Source organism: Halichoeres trimaculatus, unplaced genomic scaffold (genome assembly GCF_033239565.1).
Source record: "Halichoeres trimaculatus isolate MK-OKI-2021-1 unplaced genomic scaffold, fHalTri1.1 fHalTri1_scaffold_1, whole genome shotgun sequence".
NCBI classification, from domain to species: domain Eukaryota; kingdom Metazoa; phylum Chordata; class Actinopteri; order Labriformes; family Labridae; genus Halichoeres; species Halichoeres trimaculatus.
The window spans coordinates 13995075-14016100 of NW_027437179.1; the positions used below are offsets into that span (position 1 = coordinate 13995075).

The 21026-nt window shown below is 39.9% G+C and overlaps 1 protein-coding gene across 19 annotated transcripts in view; it reads left to right on the forward strand.

Moving 5' to 3' along the window:
- The window catches only part of nfasca (neurofascin homolog (chicken) a), a 166478-nt gene extending 147609 nt beyond the window's left edge, over positions 1 to 18869 (forward strand). For 6 of the 19 annotated variants that reach the window (XM_074672800.1, XM_074672823.1, XM_074672839.1 and 3 more), the window contains 6 exons: positions 2701 to 2850; positions 3920 to 4048; positions 4185 to 4220; positions 7532 to 7601; positions 9773 to 9826; positions 16901 to 18869. In XM_074672800.1, the coding sequence (XP_074528901.1) occupies positions 2701 to 2850; positions 3920 to 4048; positions 4185 to 4220; positions 7532 to 7601; positions 9773 to 9826; positions 16901 to 17129 (668 nt within the window). In that variant the 3' untranslated portion in view covers positions 17130 to 18869. The other 13 variants (XM_074672917.1, XM_074672924.1, XM_074672941.1 and 10 more) reach the window with 9 other exon arrangements.
- The last annotated feature ends 2157 nt before the right edge of the window (positions 18870 to 21026 follow it).

The window sequence follows — 21026 nt, forward strand, 5'->3', positions numbered from 1 at the left end:
CGCACCATCACAATGGTTTCTTTCCCATGCTGCCTGGCTTTGAATGGCTCTGGTTGGACAAACGGGCTGTCGAGCTTGCTTTCTCTGAATTTCTCTGAATTGCTGTTTTAACATGTCACTCTCATGCTTCCATCACCACTTGCTTTTGCTTTGGGTTGAGCACTCTTGCAGCCTGTTTCTACAAAACACATCATCCCTCCATTTCTGGGATTCAGAGCTGGTTGAGATTGGTTAGTCTGGCGCTTGTTGCCTTTGAAGTTGCTTTCTACCAATTCAACAGTCTGTGATCTTTAATGAAGGATGGAAAGAAGGGAAGATGTATTTTTCCAAGGGTTTGGAAAGTGGCTTTGATTACAAATAATGATGGGGAGAGAGGAAGGACAGGGGGATGATGATGAAACTGATCTAAAGAACTAAGCTGCCTCAACTTATCCCTTCTCTTCTCTGAGATAAAGCTTGACTCTTGAGACAGAGTGGCTGTGAGCTTCTGACTTTTATCCACCTCAGTTCTTGATCCCTTCATCCTCTCCTGTCTCTGCCTGTGACTCAGGAGTTCCTACATGTCTGTCAGAGGGTTTAGGTGCAGAATGATGCTGCTTGTCTTCAGATTTTCTCCAACGTAGACTTTTATGAACACATCTCCACGAACCAAATTCACTGATACGACAGCAGTCACAGGCCATGGCATTAAAGCTAATCTGTAAATGTGGAAGAAAACAGCTCAGCATCAGGAGAATGATAGCAACATTTAAAGTCAGATAAGTTTGTGACTTTTACAAAAGATTTGACTCTTTTTTGCATCCCATTGAAAATACTAACACTTTCAAATGGTACGTGCAATACTTAACATCGTGTATCTAAACCGGAAGGCATGCCCTCTCTGTCTCTCTTTCGTTGGCGATAGATGTGATGTTTGGCTGGTTTAAGGACTGGTATTAACAGCATGGCTTTGGAATGAGTTCTGCTGGATAACATCAACCTGCTGATACGGTTGAAAAAGCATGGTGCATGACGTCACCACCTCCTCTCACTGCACTCAGAGTCATGCTCATAGCCTGGCCATGTCATGACCCACACGTCTTTCAGTCAGAAAGACGCAGAGTGTCTCGCTGCTGGTTTATGTTTTCACCTTGTGGAGAAAAGTGTTGAGCTGAGATTTACTGAGACCAACAATGCTTTGCCACCCAATATCCAATTTTACTCAAGAGATGAAAACTAGAAGTGCTGTTTAACCACTTCAGATTTATTGAACAAAAAATGTTTCACGGGGTAGTAGATGCACAAAATTTTTGTAGATGCACAAGACTTTCAGAGTGCCAGTGTGGGGATGGAAAACCTGCTCTTTGTTTCCATTTTTTTGGTACTCTCTGTGTGGCCAACATGATGAATACTGGGAATAATTGGATGGGGTGGTTTCAGATTGGGCTCTTTGATGGGTTGAATTTGGGACCAAGTTGGGCCAAAAAATAAGGGAGCTAAATCTTAAAGAGGGGGTATTGTGCTTTATCATATTTTAAACATGGGTATAAAGTGACAATACTGGATCTAATCTAAATGTGTTCAGATTTTCAAACTGCTACACAATCATATGTTGTAGAGATCCCTGCATTCATCTGTAAACTGATCAAAATGCTCAGTTAAAAAAAAAAAAAAAAGAAAAGAAAAGAAAAAAAAGAGATAGATCTTCACAAGTTCCCTATGGGACTTTCTGAAATGATGAATAGCAAATAAGGCTCTCCTAATTGGTTCATTACAATCTGGAGTGGCCTCAAACACCAAGGACTGCCCAAAGCTCCACTCTTGACAAGCCTCCAGAGGGCTGTCCAATCAGAGCAAAGGGGGTTTGTGGAAGAAGAGGGACCTTAAAGAGACAGTGGAGTGTTTCAAACAGAGGCTGAAGTAAGAGTTTTCTAAAACACCAGTGTGAGAAAAAAAATGACCTGTAAATCATAGGGTCAGTATAAACACAAAACAAGAAAGCACAACAGCCCCTCTTTAAAGGTCTTTACTGGTCTATAATAGCTGACTGAGACTTATTGTGCCCTCTGTGTTGTAAACTTGATTTGACCATTATGTCTGCGAAAAGAGAAACACAGGGCCCATCCTTGATCTTCTGTTTCTCTCATTATCTGCACAAATCAATCATCGGCCTGTGACTCAGACTCTGGTCGTTGGGTCCAGTTAGAGCATTAAAGACCTCTTCCAGAAATGGCCCATCTGAATGTTGGCAACATTCAACATTGGTCCAGTTTGGAGCCATTTATCAACCCATCTGGGATCTGGTCCATAAAAGTTGATGTTGGTGCACCCTTAGCTGGGTCTACCAGATGGAACCAACAAATCAGCCCAAGTAATTAGTTTGGACCCCACCGTGGTGTGCTGGTTTACTTTTAAGAGGAGATTCATGCTCTTGACAGAAATATAATCTTAGGGAGACAGACCAGTGTGCAAACTTAACTGAGCTCATTATGTTCGGTGAAAAGAAATATTCTACCCCATGCGTATGCTGAAATAAGTAGTTATGATTGGGATGGGCACTGCATTGTTATCAGTCTCACTTCACTTCAGCGTCCCTGCTCAGACTCTCAGGAGTCTCCCTGCAAAGCATTGAGATGCCAAGACCTCTGCCAGTAAGTTGTTGTGATGGAATGAAGGCCACACCTCCTGGAGTGTGATTGGCCCCTCTCTTGTGTCTCCAAGGTGACAAGACGGTGAGGGTTATACTGGTGAAAGAACAGCCCCCCATAAAAGTGGCGGATCTGATGGCAGGCTCCAAGTACCATGTGAGGGTTTACTCCCATGAGCTCAGCAGCGTCAGCAGCAAATCTGTCACCTTTAAGACCAAACCAGGTGAGGCCCCACCTGGCCAGGTGAAACCAGGGGTTCCTGCCAGAGGACTGAGCTGGGTACACGTCTGTCTGTTGTAATATCTGCACTGACTCAGTGAGGCTGGGTGAGTTTTATGGTTTGTTTTCTGATACCATGCCGCTTCTTCTAAAGGTAACTCGGTCAGACTTTGTGAATATTCTGACTCTCAGAAACTTTCTGCACCTTCACAGACACCTTTACCCAGTTTGTATTGGCTGGATGGATGCACCAATTAAGGCTGCACGATTAATACAATACAAGAAATGTGATTTATGGTGATTATTGATGTTTAAAATGCTTTCTCTATACATAAATTCTTGTGGTCATAGAAAATCAGCCTTATAGTTAACTCTGGCATATTTACATGGATGCTGTTCTGAAATGTATTTTGATATACCCTGTGACCTTAAAGAAATATATCAATAATTCAATTTCCAAAAAGTGTTACTAGTAATGCCGAAAACCCTGTTTGGTTTATTTATTATTTATTTGTTATTTATAGTCATGGACCCTCCAACTGTCCACTGCTACTTTTGCTAAGTATGCCTATTTGAACTTGTTGGCTAATAAACAACTGGACTTCTCCAATTTGGTTCATATCACTCTATAACAACACTGACCTGTTAGGAATGGTTACCTGTGGGACCTCGAGCTTTAACTTGAATGTTATTATTTTAAAACTCAGTGCTTAAGTTTACAAAACTCTGAGCTTCAATATGTGGCAGCCATTGAAGGATTTTGCTCTTGGGTTGTTGTAAAACTTCACATTTATTGAATGTGAAAGTTGATGTTAAAAAGCTTCAATGTTTTCCTGAGAGAAAAACACATCATTACTGTCATGACTGGATTCTTTGTCCGGTATCATTGTTGTTATGAGCTTGGGTACGAATATGGAGATGTTGTATCTAAGTTGTCGTCGACCTCGACTGAGCGCTTCAGGATGAAAGTAGCTTGACTCACCACGATGCAGAAAAGCACTCACTGTGTTTCTACTCTTCTTCTCTTTGTGTGTGTGTGTGTGTGTGTGTGTGTGTTTCTCATGTGTCTCCAGCCTACATAGACCAGGTGGACATTGCAACTCAAGGCTGGTTCATTGGCTTGATGTGTGCCATCGCCCTGATCATTCTGATCCTGCTCATCGTCTGCTTCATTAAGAGGAGTCGTGGAGGAAAATATCCGGGTAAGGCATGAAGCTGCAGCACTGAAATGAAAAAAGATATGTTTGTGTTTTCTTTAGCTCTATCATGCTGAGCTGCAGTGTGTGATTACGCAGCTATAAGAGTCCTGTTAATGTTTTCAGTTTCTGTAATGTCTAGGTTGCAGTTGCGTTACTGGTTTGGCAAAATATCTAGGTGGGTGCCCGTGTGTGATACTTAAAGAACTAACAGCTGGTGGATTACTAGGTTAAATAAGGATTAAACTAAAATGTTTTCTCACACTGACACATCTTACAAACCAATAATGTTTTATCTAACTGCTTCTATAACAGGCCTGTTTTTAAAACTGCATTGTGCGACCAGAAGTGACCGGAAGGCATGCCCTCTCTCATGGCAAAAGCAAATAAGAAATGAAATGAAAGAAACCGTCTTGTTCTTGCAGGACATCAGATGATATCAATAAACAGCTTTTTTGATGCACTAAAAGAAGGGAACTACTTGTCTTCAGACTTTCTCCAACGTAGTCTTTTATGAACACATCTCCACGAACCAAATCCACTGATACAATAGCAGTCACAGGCCATGACATTAAAGCTAATCTGTAAATGTGGAAGAAAATAACTCAGCATCAGGAGAATGATAGAAAAATTTAAAGCTATGGTCTATGATCTGAAACCCAGTTTGGCTGATGAGACACATTTGAAAAACGCAGCCTCACTCACCCCTCCCCACCATGTTCCAAGATCCCGCCCCCCAGCTCATATCGCCCTTCTTCGCCTCCTGATGACACGCCCCCTCCAACAGAGCAGGAAGCCGGCCGGCAGAAAATGTAACAAACAAGACAGTCATCCTCCTCGTAACACACAGTGGTAGCTTTTTCAATTAGACCGGTGCAATCAAAACCATGAATTAGCCGGCGAAGCAGGTCTGGTGTTGCCACTGCCAGCTGATCAGAGCAGAGCCGACTGTGGGCGAGGCTTTACCTTTCTCTGCAGCTTTTTCCACCGGTCGTATATTTCTCCAACATTCAGTCTCTGTTGGCACCTGTATCGCTCATAATTCTTCCTTGCTTCAGCCTTTTCCTTGAAACTTTTTCGTTTTCTTCCTTTCCCTGTGGAGGGTAACAGTAACAGCTTCCTGCTTTCAGTCTTCTCTGGCTCCATGATGCTTTGGTAGCTGAGCAGCTAGCTGATGTGAGAGGGGTAGTGGGGAAGGACAAGGTGGGACCATGGGCATGACGGTGCGAAGCGAGGGAGACAGGGGATTGGATGGACTCACGGACCAATCCGAATCATGCATGCCACGCACCGTTCGGATATGCAGCTTTGCAGCGGATATACTGAATTGATTTTTTCATGTAATTTGGACCATAGGACCATAACAGCCCTATAAATGGTGTTATTTAGATCTACAAAGCTCCCAAATTGTGGACCATAGCTTTAGATAAGTCTGTGACTTTTACAAGAGATTTGACTCTTTTTTGCATCCCATTGAAAATACTAATACTTTCAAATTGTACGTGTAATACTTAACATCGTGTATCTAAACCGGAAGGCATGCCCTCTCTGTCTCTCTCTTTCGTTGGCGGTAGATGTGATGTTTGGCTGGTTTAAGGACTGGTATTAACAGCATGGCTTTGGAATGAGTTCTGCTGGTTAACATCAACCTGCTGATACAGTTGAAAAAGCACGGTGCATGACGTCACCACCTCCTCTCACTGCACTCAGAGTCATGCTCATAGCCTGGCCATGTCATGACCCACACGTCTTTCAGTCAGAAAGACGCAGAGTGTCTCGCTGCTGGTTTATGTTTTCACCTTGTGGAGAAAAGTGTGGAGCTGAGATTTACTGAGACCAACAATGCTTTGCCACCCAAGATCCGAATTTTCCAAAGAAATGAAAACAAGAAGTGCTGTTTAACCACTTCAACTTTATTGAACAAAAAATGTGTCAGGGGTAGTAGATGCACAGGACTTGGAGTGTCAGTTTGGGAATAGAAAACCTGCTCTTTGTTCCCATTTTTAGGTATGTGTGGCCAACATGAGGGATACTGGGAATAATTAGATGGGGTTTAAAGATTGGGCTGTTAGATGGGTTGAATTTGGGACCAACTTGGGCAAAAAAATAAGGGAGCTTACTGTTTTTAAAACTGCATTGTGTTCTTAATCCAGACTATGTTGTAAATGGGTTCTATAAAATTTTGTGGTGCACTTGTTGCAATGACAAATAAAGTTCCATCTATTCTATTCTATTCTATTCTATTCTATTCTATTCTAAACAAGAACCAGAAAGACTGTTAAAAGAGACAAAAACAAATGAACATTAGGGCTAGGCTTATATATCAGCCAACTGGACTGCACAAAAAAAAATTAAGCAAAATGTTTATGTTTTATATTTGAAAAAAAAAATGCCTTTTTATACCTAATATCAGCAACCAGAAAATGTTTTTCTTTAAGATACTAACAGACCAAAATGATGACACATGAACTGCTTAAAAAAACTAGGGATGCACGATATTGGATTTTTGCCGATATCCGATATGCCGTTATATCAAAACCCCTTTTGGCCGATACTGATACCGGTACCGATAATCAAAAGTTTGTTTGTTTTTTTCACTGTAAAGAAAGCTAAGTCTATCCTGTACTGGAATTTATATGTTACTCTTATTGTGACGGTCTTATTTGATTAAGAAACACACATAAAACAAGACAAAAAAACATTTGATTTTACCATAAATAAGAAATGTATTATTTTTTCAAACTCAGGACATTCAGTATTGAAATACAGAAAAATAGTTTTTTTTAGATCACATGAACTTTAAATGTACAATGCATTTTTAAACATAACCAAGTTGCATTTGATTATTTTAGAGCTACTGTAACAACCTGGTGACAGACACAGAGCTCTGCAGTGCAAATAAATGAAGGTCTACATTTTATTTAAGGAGCTTGTTTTTCAGATGGAAAATAATAATAATCCTAACTGAATAGCACCTTATTGGCTGTGCCTATTGGCAGAAATTTTCATATCTGCTGATACCGATAAATGTGTTTTTAAGCTTTTATCAGCCGATACCAATATTGTGCCGATAATATCGTGCATCCCTAAAAAAAACTGCCAATTCGGTAAAAAGAATTTGCTTGAGGTTCTTTCTCAAAATAAGAATCATGTCTTTATACAAGAAATGAAACAGGTTCATGTCTTACTCCATTGACAGATTTTTTTTACTCTTTACAAACAAATCAGGTGCCATTTTTGTCTTTTAATATTTGGAAATAAGACCTTTTTCTGGTCTTGTCTGGTAAAGGTTACTCATATTAACAACACAATGTTTAAAGTAACAGCTTGATAATAAATGAAGGCAAACATATATCTATATGAGATCACATGAGGACTAACAGATTTGTTTTCCTTTAACGTGCAGACTTGTTGTGTTTTGTGTGTCATGAAATCACTGAAATATTTCTGCCAAACACTAAAAATGTACTTTTGCCCTCCTCTCCTTAGTCCGTGATAAAAAAGATCTCCCTTTGGATCCAGTGGATCAGAAAGACCAGGATGGATCCTTTGATTACCAGTAAGTATAACCTAACAGACGACACCATGTTTCACCTCAGGCCAGCTTAGTGCAGATCATGTATTTGTAACCAAGTTGTGTAACAGTTTAGGAGTATTGCTGTAGATTATAAGATGGTGTTAGGTGTTGTTGTGGAGGAAAAGGTGAAAGTTTTGTTTAGACTTTCTGCAACTGGTGAGCTGTTTGCTCTCAGCTTCATGTCTCTGCTAAATTTCAAATTGCAACCTTGTTTTTTCCAATTTTCCATCAATACCTGTGATCAAGATTATACCCCATGAATCAAAAGATTGTATCTTCCTTGACATTTTGCAGCTCACAGAAGTACCAAATATACACTCCACTCATTCTTAGTCCCATATCACTATTTATACTAGTTTAAAAAGTCATCATGTCATCCTAACAGTTTTCCAAAACAAATTTCACTTTTCAGACATCTGAGTGTGTTTTTAAGAAGATCTTCACAAGTGTGGAAATTTTACCTACAGCTACAGTTAACCACATATCTGTCTCATGAAGATAAACTAGCATTTCCCACTTCTAACACTGAATCTCATCTCTATCAGCAGCTCTGTGCTGGGCAAATGTTATACTCTAGGTTTAAAGCTTCAGTTCAGCCCAGTAGAGCGCCACTTGATGTAAAATTAAATGTTAAAAATCAAAATAAAAAATGGAGGTTATAAAAAGGCTAGAAGACCTGAAGACCCGAGGGCGCTCACAGGCTCATAGCAGATCTGAGAAATAAAAGGAAAAAGACCATTAAGAGATTTCATACCAATAAAATAACTTTTTAAAACCATGCTAAAACAGTGGGAGCCAATGCAGAGACTTTTTAGGACGGCACCAAAGATGTTGGGGTTTTCATCTGGCCTTGAATTCAATAAGAGTTATATCCTAAAAGATCACAAGATGAACGTCCTATGTTATCAATTTACTATCGCTTCAAACTACAGCAGGTTTTTATGATGTTTGTGCTACCTCTGGGATTTTAACAGTAGATACGAATGATCTTCATAGCACAGTTTACACAAAATGACACCAGAGGGAGTGAGTGATACCTGCTACTGTTTATACTGTTCACTGTGTTGGTGCAGGATGTAATGGTAAGTGATCTTTCTTTTGCTCCTTGCAGGTCCAAATAGCTTCATTTTTCTGAATGAAGCACCACTCTGTCCTCCTCTGTATCTGTCCACTTTCACTAAAAATATATTTAACTTTTCCCGTTACGTACGTGTTCTAACTGAGCTGTAAGAGAGGCACTAAGTCTTCTACCTTTAATGAAAGACCATAGGAGTGTGCAGCCACCTCAGCATCACACATTTGTTTTTATCAGTTTAACATGCTTCCCAAGTCTGGCGTTTGCAGCCGCCATCTTGGATTTTCGTGACCAGAAGTGACAACATTTAGAGGACAAGTTTTCAATCACAGACACCATGCCCTGATGCATTCAGTTTCTTTTTGTCTGTGAAGTAAGATAATTTCATTAGTTACGTTAAAACAATTAGACTTCTCTTCACTTAAGTCGCCCCCTGCTGGTCACTTTATTTGGCTTCAGTTTTGAAACTGGAGGATACATCCATTTCTTCTGTATGGCTCATGTTTTTGACACTTAAAACCCTTTTTATCACTTTTATTTCAATAAGCTAATAATCAACTCAGATGTAAATTCATTATGTTTTTATGTTATAGCTACATTTACATGGTTCAAATTTTTTATATTTTTACATTAATGTTATACACATCCAAAGCTATATAGGATGTACATATAGTCTGTATTATATAGTTATATAGCTCTGCTTTGCTTATCTAAAGTGTAAACTATATAAACAGGATCACTTCAGAACAGGTGTGATCAGCTCTATCATCACCTGAGTGTTGCTGTGCCTAACATCGTGTGATCAATCCCTCCTTCCTGCTTTTGCTTATCAATAATACCTCTGATGTTGACACCTGACCCCAGCGCACTGACAGTTCAGCCCGTTTCTTCTCTCACTCTGATCCAGCCTCTGTCCCTCAAGTCCACTTGGTGTTTGTGTTAGTGTCTGTGTGCATGCCAGGATTTACATGCATGTAACATGTAGAGCTTGTGTCCTCCTTCCTTTCCTTTCTTCTACGCTCTCTCTCTCTGTCTCCCCTGTTTCCTCACATCTCGTTCCTCTCTTTTCCCCACGCTGAAATGGGTCGTCTGTACCTGACAGGAACGAAAACGAAAACGAAAACGAGAACAGGTACTTTGGTCTCGGCACGGCATCTCTCCTGGCCTGTGCATGTCTCGGGGAGCAGATGTTTCTCCTGAGCTGTGGGAAACATGGGGCGGATGATGAGGTGCAGCTTATTTTGGGACATTAAAGAGGCAGTTCACAGATTTTATTGAGTCAGTCGGGATCTCGGTCCAGCCGAAGTGTAGTTCGCTCAGAGGTGTCTGAAAAACAACGTAAACAGAAGAAACTGCACAGTGAGAAAGAACTAGGTGAGGTTCCTCTGTGGGTGTCAAACTGTCCATCAAATAAACTATTGGTCTGTCAGGCTGTACATGGCTCACTTTATCCAGGTGAGAAGAGAAGCAGTGGTCCCAGGAAACTAGGGTTGGCAGGTTTAAGGTGCTTTTTGACCAGGAATTAATTGGTTCTTCCAGGATCTGAATAGTTCCTGTAGCCTATCAATCTTTCAATCTTTATTTATTTGTATAGCGCCAAATCATAACAAGTGTTATTTCAAGACACTTTACAAAAACATTTACAGGTCTAGACCCGTAAATGTTAATAAAATTTTATTAGCAGAAACCCAACATCAAGACAAGATAAGGAGTCTTATCTTATCTTAATCCACCACGAGTACAGGACTTTGTAGCATTTAGCAAGTTACAATGGCAAGGAAAAACTTTCCTTTAACGGGCAGAAACCTCGAACAGAACCAGACTCATGTTAGACAGACATCTGTCTCGACTGTGTTGGGGTTAGAGAGACAGATAGAGGAGAGATAGAATAATGGGGGGGATACACACACACACACACACACACACACACACACACACACAGAAAGGGAGCGAGAGAGAGACGGACGCAGTCCGAAGTTTGGTGCTGTGGCAACAGTTCAGGTGAAACCAGCAGGCCATTCCCTGCAACAATACAAAGCCGTAGCAGCCGGAGTCTTTCAGGAGCACAGCAGCAGGGCGTCTACTTCACCGATCCCCAGGAACCTACAAGACAAACTCAGATCCTCCCAGAGAGGTTTATGGTCAGTAACTATAACAGGACAGTAAGACTAGAAGTTAGACTGACAGAAAAAGAGGGAAACAGGAGCCCTGTGTGTCAGTTCCCCCCGGCAGTCTAAACCTATAGCAGCATGACTAAGAGCTGGTTCAGACCTGATCCAGCTCTAACTGTAAGCTTTATCAAAAAGGAAAGTTTTAAGTCTATTCTTAAAGGTTGAGACTGTGTCTGCTCCCCGGACCTCAACCGGTAAGTTATTCCAAAGAAGAGGAGCCTGATAACTAAAGGCTTGACCTCCCATACTACTTTTAGAGACCCTAGGTACAACGAGCAGACCTGCATGTTGAGAACTAAGTAGCCTAATCGTTGTCTGTATTTTGAACAAGGCCTAAAGTCCTGTGAAGGTTATCAGTCTAGCAATGTCTGTAAAGAAAATACAAGTAATTGCACAACATCACAAGACCAGTAAGGGGCAGTAAAACAACAATGAAAGCCACTTAACAAAAATTACTCCATTAAAGAAAAAGACAGGCTGGCATCTTTATGTCCAGTATCACACTTAGTCTGTTAGCAGTAAAAACACAGAGGGTGGTCCACCAACCAGAAATGTTCACGTCCTGGACCTTTTTAAAAGTACTACCCCCTAGGCAGTGCTGTTTTCAGGGCAAGATCACTTACCCTAAATCTAAATTAAGATCCCAGTTCCCAGGGTCAAGAAGCACATGGTTCCTCAAAAAGTTCCAAGTTCCTGCAGTCAAAAATCACCTTTATATTTCTGTTTTTTTTCTTTCTTTTTTTCTTTTTTTATTTTCTTGCTGCTACTTTGACATTTCAGAAGTTTCTGCTGTCAGATGTTGATGCAGTTTATGCAAGAAAGGACTCTGGGCTGTGGTAAGAGAAGCAGAGCTGATGACCTGTTACTGGTACAGTTTGACACCCCAGAGGACCTGGTTAAGACAGTGCAAAGAGAATAACTTTAAAGGACAAACTAAAAAAGTAAAAAACTATTAAAAAAAGGAAAAGAAAAAAGTCATAAAGATCCCCTTGTTTGGCTTTCCTCTTCTTTCAGAGATTTATAATAAGCAATATTTAGAAGAAGGGATGTTAATTATCATTAACTCTTGAAATAAAAACAGTTTACCCACCAAGCTGCATGGTAGTTTGAAAAAAATAAATCCAATCTATTGCAATAAGTGTCTTTATTATTCACTGTCTGCCACCAGCATTGTAAAAGCTGATTGCTGAGACCTGGGAATTCAACATCGCTTCAAAGAAGTCAGAAAGGGCAAAACACACAAGCACTCAGATTATCAAGAAACAAATTCATCCCTGTCTGCTTTAACTTGGTCCAGCTATCACCACTGTAGTGGTGCACACACAGTTTTTCCACGAGAAATTAGCCAGTTTTTTTTAGTTTCTGATACTTAACTCTGGATATTAGGGGTTTGCACTTCATAAATGAAGACATGTAGTGTTAGGAGTGCAGCTATTGGGACATAAGTTCTGTTAAAGTTTGTCTGATTGTCTGTCTGCTTGTGTTTTTCTGTCTTTTGAAACTTCATGGCAGCCCTACCAATCTGCAGTTAAGCTCAACACATGCTACGCTGCCAGGCTGTCATATGAACATAAACAAAATGAAACTGGGGTTAACCTTATCTCATGCTTTTATCTGTATTTCTGTCATATCATTTAATTTATGATGCTATGGTAAACCGCTACCTGTAGAGACTGATAGAAGTGTTGCTTTTCTCCCTGCACCGGCAATGTTAGCTCTCTTCTCTCTGTATCTGTTTATTCAGCATGTGGTGTTATCCATCTGTCTCATGACTGTGTTTCTCTCTCCACCCACCCCACTTTGTGTCTGTGTCCTTTGTCTTTTTTGTTTTCCTCATTGGTCCAAAGGTCTCTGGAAAGGTATGAAAGGAGACGAGTCTTCTGTTTCAACACCTGAGTCCTTTATGCTGCTCTGACAATTCTTCACTTTTCTTTTTCTTTTGCTCTTCCATTTATTATCTGTGAGGCACTCGAGTTCATTCTGATAAGAAACGAGTTTCCTTGTAGAGTTGTGGTACTTCAACACCAGTATTAATACAAAATGACATAAATTAACCACTATTTTGTGATTTGTTGAATGCACAGTATCACCCAGGCCATTGACCTCTAACCAGAGTCTGACATGTATGCACTCTGATTTGCTAAGTGTTGTGGCTGTATCTTGCGGTAGCCTTGGCTCCAGTTTAAAAAAAAAAAAAAAAAAAGTATTTTCCTGAAACCTAGCCTAGTTGTTCTGGCTCCTGTGCTCACAAAAATATCATAAAACTTTTAAAAATTGCTGGAGATTGGTTGGTTTCAAGTAAAGTCAAACATTAAATGATCAATCTTTATTTCTAATCCTAACCAATGTTGTGTCAGGACACTGAGCAGGTCTAAGCCTATTGCAGTACAAGCCTACAGAAGTCTAAACCTATAGCAGTAGGAGCCTATAGCAGCATGACTAAGAGCTGGTCTAGGCCTGATCCAGCTCTATCTGTAAGCTTTAATCTAAAAGGAAAGTTAAAAGTCTACTCCGAAGAAGTACAGAGAGTGTCTGGCTCTTGGACCTTGAGAGGAGACTGATAGCTGAAGGCTCCACCTCCCTTACTACTTTTAGAGATCCAACAGTACTTTAACTTCTTGAGAAAACCTGAGGGGGAAATTTTGAGACCATTGGTGCGAGCAAATTACAGGAAAGATAGATGATAGAAACAGTGGTACTAATAAACCTTGGGCAGCGATCTGGGAAACCTTTGGACAGAGAGAAACCCTGGTGAACTCCAACAAGTATCACAAAACAAGTATCGTATAACTTTTCAAAATTGGTTGGTTTCAAGTTAAGTTAGACAATAAATCCATCAATTTTTATTCATATAGCGTCCTAACCAATGCTATGTCAGGACACTAAGCTGGTCTAAGCCAATTGCAGTATAAGCCTACAGAAGTCTAAACCTACAGCAGTGGGAGCCTATAGCAACATGACTAAGAGCTTATAGTTAGAGCTGGTCTAGGTCTGATCCAGCTCTAACTATATGCTTTATTGAAAAGGAAAGTTAAAAGTCTACTCCTAAAAGTGCAGAAAGTGTCTGCTTCTTGGACCCTGAGAGGAGCCTGAAAGCTGGAGTACTTTAACTTCCTCGGGAAAATCTGAAGGGAAAACTTTGAGACCATTGGTGCGAGCAAATGACAGGAGGGATAGGGGATAGAAGCAGGGGTACTAATAAACCTTGGGCAGCAATCTGGGAAAGCTTTGGACAGAGAGAAACCCTGGTGAACTCCAACTCATCTTCTCTGCAGATAGATAAACCTTGGCTTCCTTTGGTTAATTTTATATTAGTTCAGGCTCATGTAACAAAGCCTTTGTCTCACAAAACATCCTTCCATCTCTGTGCAGTCTGTGCATCCATCTTTTCACTGTCTGCCCCTCTCTCTGTCTCCGTCTCTACTGAAGGTTTTTATGGTTTGAAAAACAGAGCTGGATTTCTGGTTCTTATAGAGTTGAATTTGCTGCATCTGAATTGTGTCTGACTGATGGAGCTTTGTCTGTCTTGGTATTTTTCACTCCTGATTATGAAGTAGTTTCTACAGTCAGTGCAGGATTTGTTTCCTGAAGCGTATCAGCATGGAGCATGATGATTCAGAGAGGCCACAGTGTTGATTTTGTTCTTTCTTACAGAAGGGGATCTGCACAGACTGTTTGATAACTTTGAAATGCAATATGAAGACATGTGCAGGAGGAAAACCTCCCTGAGATCACTTTGCATCCTAAATACATTTCCTGCTGTTATGCTACTGGCTTGATTAAGACGAGAAAGCTAATGCTAATCTGTAGCTCTTTTCTCCTTGTGCATGAAGTTCTCTTCCCCTTAAAATCAGAGTTAGGAGACAAGTGGCCATGCTCTGACCTGAGATCAAGCACAGCTCTGCAGATGGAGAGATTTCTGCTCTGATCTCACGTCAGAATATGACTAACAGTTAGCATGCGGATGCACTGAGTTTCTGGGGACAGTATTTATGTCTTTTAATCACCCCTGTCTCCTACAAAATACTGTGGGGTTACTTATCTACCTTTTCAGATGCATGTAGGAAATGTAATTGCTGCCTTAAATATTGTGTAAGGATTAATAGTTAGAATGCTTCTTGTAGCTCTTGTGTTCTTTGTAGGGTTGAGTGAGACACATGTCCGCAAGCAGAATTACATCTCCTCATGAACACATCAGTGAAAATGTGTTCATTGTAAACATTATTTTTAAGAGACAGGGTTGTTTTGAAAACATTGAGGTCAATACTGCACAGTGTTCTGCAATAGCAACTTTTCCTTTCGATGAAAAAGCATCTTCGCTGAAAAAAACCCAACAACATGCAAATGCAGCTTTGTCTTTAAAGGAAAGGTTTGGATTCATATCATTCTACCCCCCAAAAAGAGGCCTTCTTAAAGCCCAAAAGATAAATTACGCCAAAATATGGTTACTTTGTCACCTTTGACCATTGATATTGAATCTTATATGGGATCATCTGCAGGTCTCATAATGGCCAAATGCAGACTATGTATGAGTTTCATACACGGTTACAAAAGGAGGAACTGGGCAAGATACACAAGACTCTTCTCAATCCCAGCTTTGAATTAAGTGAAGGCAAAAAATTGGACTATAGAGGCTTAAACAAGTTTTAGAGGAGGGATTCTACATGGACTCAATATTGGCTTCATGCCCATTAATCGTACAGGAGATTACATATCTGATTAAAAGGAGTCCAGTTAAAGTTTATGACATAGCCTCTTGTTTACAATTTGGCAAGAAGGTCAGGTTCCAATAGCATCTGCAAAAAGCACAGAATGTATTTCAAAGAGGGGATGTCCATACTTAATATGTGCATTTAAAGTAAAAAAGCTGGATGATCAGACTGAGCACGTGCAGATTTTCAAAACGCTACATCCTCATATGTTGTATAAATCCCTGAAGCTGTTGGTAAACAGATCAAAACAGCCTGTTCTAAAAACAGCACAAGATCTTCCTGAGACCTTCAGGAGACTTGCTGAAACGATGAGGTCATCACATTAGGATCCCCTTACTGGTTCATGGCATATTAGAGGGACAGGCCTCGAACACTGAGTCTGCCCATGGCTTTACCCATGACAGGCCTCCAGAGGGGCTGGCCAATCAGAGTGAAGGGGGTTTGTGAAGTGGGGAGTCTTACAAAGAAACCAGTGTGGGAAAAATAGGGTTTTTTTTTCTTTTCTTTCCTTTTTAGCTGTAAAGATGTAAGACTACCAGAAACAACAAAACAACAAAAAGGATCTATAAAGCAAAAGAAAAAAAAAAACAAAAAAAACCCACTACTCCCTCTTTAAATATTAACCTAAATTTTAATTCTAAATTTAATTAAAAAGCACAAAAATCTAGTCATCAACAATAAAAAAAATGTGATTTTTAACACAACACTCATTCTCTCACCTAATGCCACTGACATTCATTTTCCTCTAAAAGTGGACTGTAACACTCAAATCAGCTGACAAATTAGTCACTTCTTTGTGTTGCTGGGACCATATACCAGCAATTATCTGCTAACCACGACTACCAGAAAAAGATCCATAACCCAGAGCTTTTTGTCTCTCCATCCAACAGGTAACATACACCTATGAGAGAGGAGTCCTTGTTTAAATCAAATATTTTTCTTATATTTAGATTATCATGATAAGTTTGCTGCAAATTCTCAGATCACAGTGATCAAACTGAGGTGTTTGGTACAATCCTGATGTAGAACTGAAACTATCCAAACCTCTCCTTTAGAGCAAACATGGAAAAGAAATGAACCTCATCTATCAAATAATAACAGTCTAAAAAAGCTGTACCTACAGTCACTGTACTGAGTGAGTTTAACAGAAAAGCTGAAAATATGAAATTAACATCATTTCTTTACCTGCAATGCTCTTAACCTTTCACTTTCCTGTGCCTGACTAACTCGTGCCGATGGAGAGAAAATGGTCCTGACCTCCAAATTTACCAACATCCCGCTCCTGTTTTAACGTCCAACTCTCTGACTTTCTTACCTTTGCAGCAGCGACGAGGACAACAAGCCTCTGCAGGGCAGCCAGACGTCGCTGGATGGCAATGTGAAGGAAAGTGATGACAGTCTGGTGGACTATGGCGAAGGGGGAGACGGCCAGTTCAACGAGGACGGCTCATTCATCGGCCAGTACACGGTGAAGAAAGACAAAGACGAGACGGAGGGCAACGAGAGCTCTGAGGCCACCTCGCCCGTCAACGCCATCTATTCATTGGCGTAGCGCTGTAGCAGCACACGGGGGACTTGATGACACCTGCTACGACAAACCCTGACACCACACACTTGACACACACACACATGAATATATGAATATATGAAACACATCTGACACAGAATAGACGCAGCAGGACCTGTCTGGAGACTGAGTGGGCTTCCTCTGCTAGTAAAGACACAGAGGGGTATGAGAGTGGGATTAGACCACAAGCCTTCATTTTAGTTTCCAGCTCGAAGAAATTGGCTCCTTGGAGGTGACGTTGGACAAAGTGGACAGTGCTGGTTGTCCCCTGTGCTCTGCCTGCCCTTTACCCACACAGACTTGCAGTGTGCCTTCTGGGCAGCTTTCAGCACTTGGAGGCCTCGAAAAACGTCCTTTAGAGATTTTTCTTTGGTTCATTTCTGCGCCAAACATCTCCGGCTTCTGTGCTCTCTCCTGGTGCACCCCTCGAAACCTCTGTGTAGCATCTCGGTTAAGTAGGCACATGAGGTCCCCTGCACACTCACACTATCCCCGTCCTGTAACATATCAGCTTCTAACCATCAAACTCCACAGGAATCCGGCAGATATGTTTATCATATTGATATTTACGCAGTGAAAGATTTTAGTTTCTCCACAGCTGGTAGACGAGTCATGAATCTTAACGAGTGCTGTATTCAGTCCTGGCATTCATTTTTGGTGCCAAGCAAATCTATGCACTATCACCTCCTCTACATCAGTCTTTGGTTTGAATCTGGTTTGTAAAAGTACACATGGCTTCCTTTTTTTAACACCTGCAGGCGTAACCACATGCTTTTATTCACCTTGCCTTGTACAATGATTTTCTTACCTCTAATCAAATGTCGTAGTGCAGACGTTCAAAAGCAGCCGTAACCAGAAAAGTGATTTCTGAATCCCATGAAGTAAAAGATGATATATATAATGTTTTGGAGCATGATAGCAGCTTAGAAAAACATGGAGGCAGAAGAGAGGGGGAAGGTAGTTTTGTTTGAGGAACAGTAGACTACAATCCAGTGAATTCCCTACTTAGCATGCAGGCTAATGCTGCATTCATGTCAATGGGAACATGCTAGCTGATCTATTTAGAGTTGCAAAACTTCCACTGTTTTCATTTTTATGCTGAATTTGTTGTTTTAATTTTTACACAGATTAATAAGTGGTTTTTAAAGAGTGTCCCATACAAAACCAAACACTGCAAATCAATCCGACAGTGTGATCACAAAAAACATTTATTTGGAGTTTAACTCCTGAGTGATTTTTGATTACATGTGTGTTTACATTTATTTTGGTTTCAAGCTGTGAGCTGGCATCTCCTCTCTCCCAAAGGACATGAATGCAGCATAAGAGGCTGATCTTCAGGATGTGTTCAGACTAAAACTTTGTGTTTTTATATCACATTTTCAAATTTCTACTCATTCACAGCATAAATAGGGTGTCTTTATTTAAAACTCCCCCTCGCATAAGCCATGTGCTTTTATGCAAGTTATTTATTATTTAATTATGCAGTTTATATGATAAACCACTGGAGAGGAAAACTACTTTTTTTTTTTTTTTTTAGTATTTATTGAGGTTAATTTGTTAATAGGGATGGGTATTTCAAGTGAAAATGACATGCCGTAGTCACTGCTAACAGTTTGCAGTTGACCTCTTTCAATTGGCAAAAAGTCAACAGATTTCAGACGCCCTACAAACTCTGTCAGACAGTTGTATCACATTAAAACTAGGAGCTTGTAAAAACAGCTGAAATTTTTTTTTTAAAGATGAGAAAATGGTCACATGAACAATTTGATTTTTTTTTTTTAAATATCAAAGGATTGTTTAAAAGTCACGTCCCATCCATAGGTGATAACTTTTTAATCTGTGCACATAAATTGTATTTTTATGGCTCAATATGCAATGAAGGCCTCTTTAATAATCTTGTTTTATTTAGTCTGAACACACTAAAAAATCTCCTCAGTCCTTCCCCTTTAGTTTTCTTATCTCAGTCAGATCTGAATATAAAAGAGAACTTGCATTAAATTCACTTAGAAAACTTGGATCAGTTTTCCCAAAAGATTCACAGCATGCTGATATAAACATTACATTCACAGCCACCTTTAAATGCAAGTTGACCAGCTTCCTTTTTAGTTTTTGCAAAAGAAAGAAAGAAGAAAAAGTTTGAGTAATTTTTTTTTAGAAGCTCAGTATTTGACTTGTCCAACATTCATACTGTCATGTTGTCATTCTGTCAGCAGACTGACGGACGGGTGGTCGCTTGTTTGAGCGAATTGTTTTAGGTTATTTTAGATGAAACGTTTACTGAGTGCTCATTGGTTTGACCACATTAGTTTGGCACTCAAACTGTTTCTCAACGGCACTATCAAACCCTAAATCAAATAGATTTTTACTGCAGTCAACGACTGGAGTTCACATTGTATTTTAAATATTTATTTTATATTTCTATTTATGACATAATGTGGATAGTATTAATATATTAGTCCTTAATTTAATAATTGTTATATACACTTTTTTGACCGACTTCTTCACACAGAAATAGCCAAATCAAAGATGTCTCCTGAATCTGTTGTTGCTCATCATGAGAGGCGTCAAACATTTAGTTTGTTCCAGATATTTTTGTAGCAGCTGGCTTTTCTGCTGTCGACAAAACACAACAGAGTAATACCGTCACTGTCCATTTACAAGATGATGTTTATCCACCTGTTTATTGTGCTGCTCTTCTCGTACTCATGATGTATTAACGTTAATCTGTGTTGTTTTCAGATTTATGTAACTTTTCCACCACAGAGACAATGAATATTGTTCTTATGATTGATTTGACTCATGTTCTGTACTTTAAGGTAAAGAAAAAAAAAATCTCTTATCTTTGTAAATATTTCAAAATTGATTCCCCCAGAGAAATGCTTTATTTGAAAAAAGGGAAGAAAGCATCACACTCATGTGTCCACCCAGCAGTGCGACAGGTGCATCTTTAACTGTGTCCTGCACCTTTGTAACGTAGCTTTGACTAACATTTGCACTCTGAAAAAGTTACAGGAATCATCCCTCACTCTGTGTTGCCCTTAGCTTTGACTTTGTTGAATATGGTACTGACTATAGCACGTCTATCAGTCACTTGTTTGATGATGGTTTGGATTCTATATTGCGAAAGAGGAATATGTGAGACTCTCTATGATGTAAATAAGATGTAAGTGCTCCTGCAGGTGTAGCATTGTCGCACTCAAGCTGCTAGTAGGCCTAAAAGAAACATGCATTTTCTGAGACATCTGAACAAAACTCCCTCCTTTAGTGTCATCTCTTTAAGACCGCACACACTCCTTCTCCCCATAATGCCTTTCACCTGACATGCCTGCTCTGCTGTGGCAGGGCTAGTCTCATTTCAGGGGTCACCTCGGAAGAATTTTGGAAGAACACAGGTCCAACCATCAGCAAATTGTCTCTGTGCAGCCTGTCTGTAAGATGTTGACTTGGCCACTGTGGTAAAACAGTTTAAAATTCTCAAGTGAACTGTTCCCAGAATTTATATTAAAAAAAGTTGTTGACGGGATAAATCTGACCCTGACTAACTTAACGAATAGCGTGCTTTGTAAAAGAAGACTTAAACCAGAGATTCTGAACATGAAGTCATATATTTATCTGGATTATTATCATGATTGGATTATCGTGAAGCTCAGTGTGGTCAGTCATAAACAAACTAGGTTATAAATCAGTCTAAAACAGGCATAGATGTGGAAAAGAGCAAATCACACCCACTTCCTCCTGTCATGACTTGACCACGCCCCTAATTTTGCAATTATTCAAAAACCTCAGCTTTCATAAAACCAATAACAGGTTATAGAAATCCATCTTATGTACAACTTTTAATGAACAGGAATTGAGCTCTTCAGACTAAAACCCTCTTAGTTT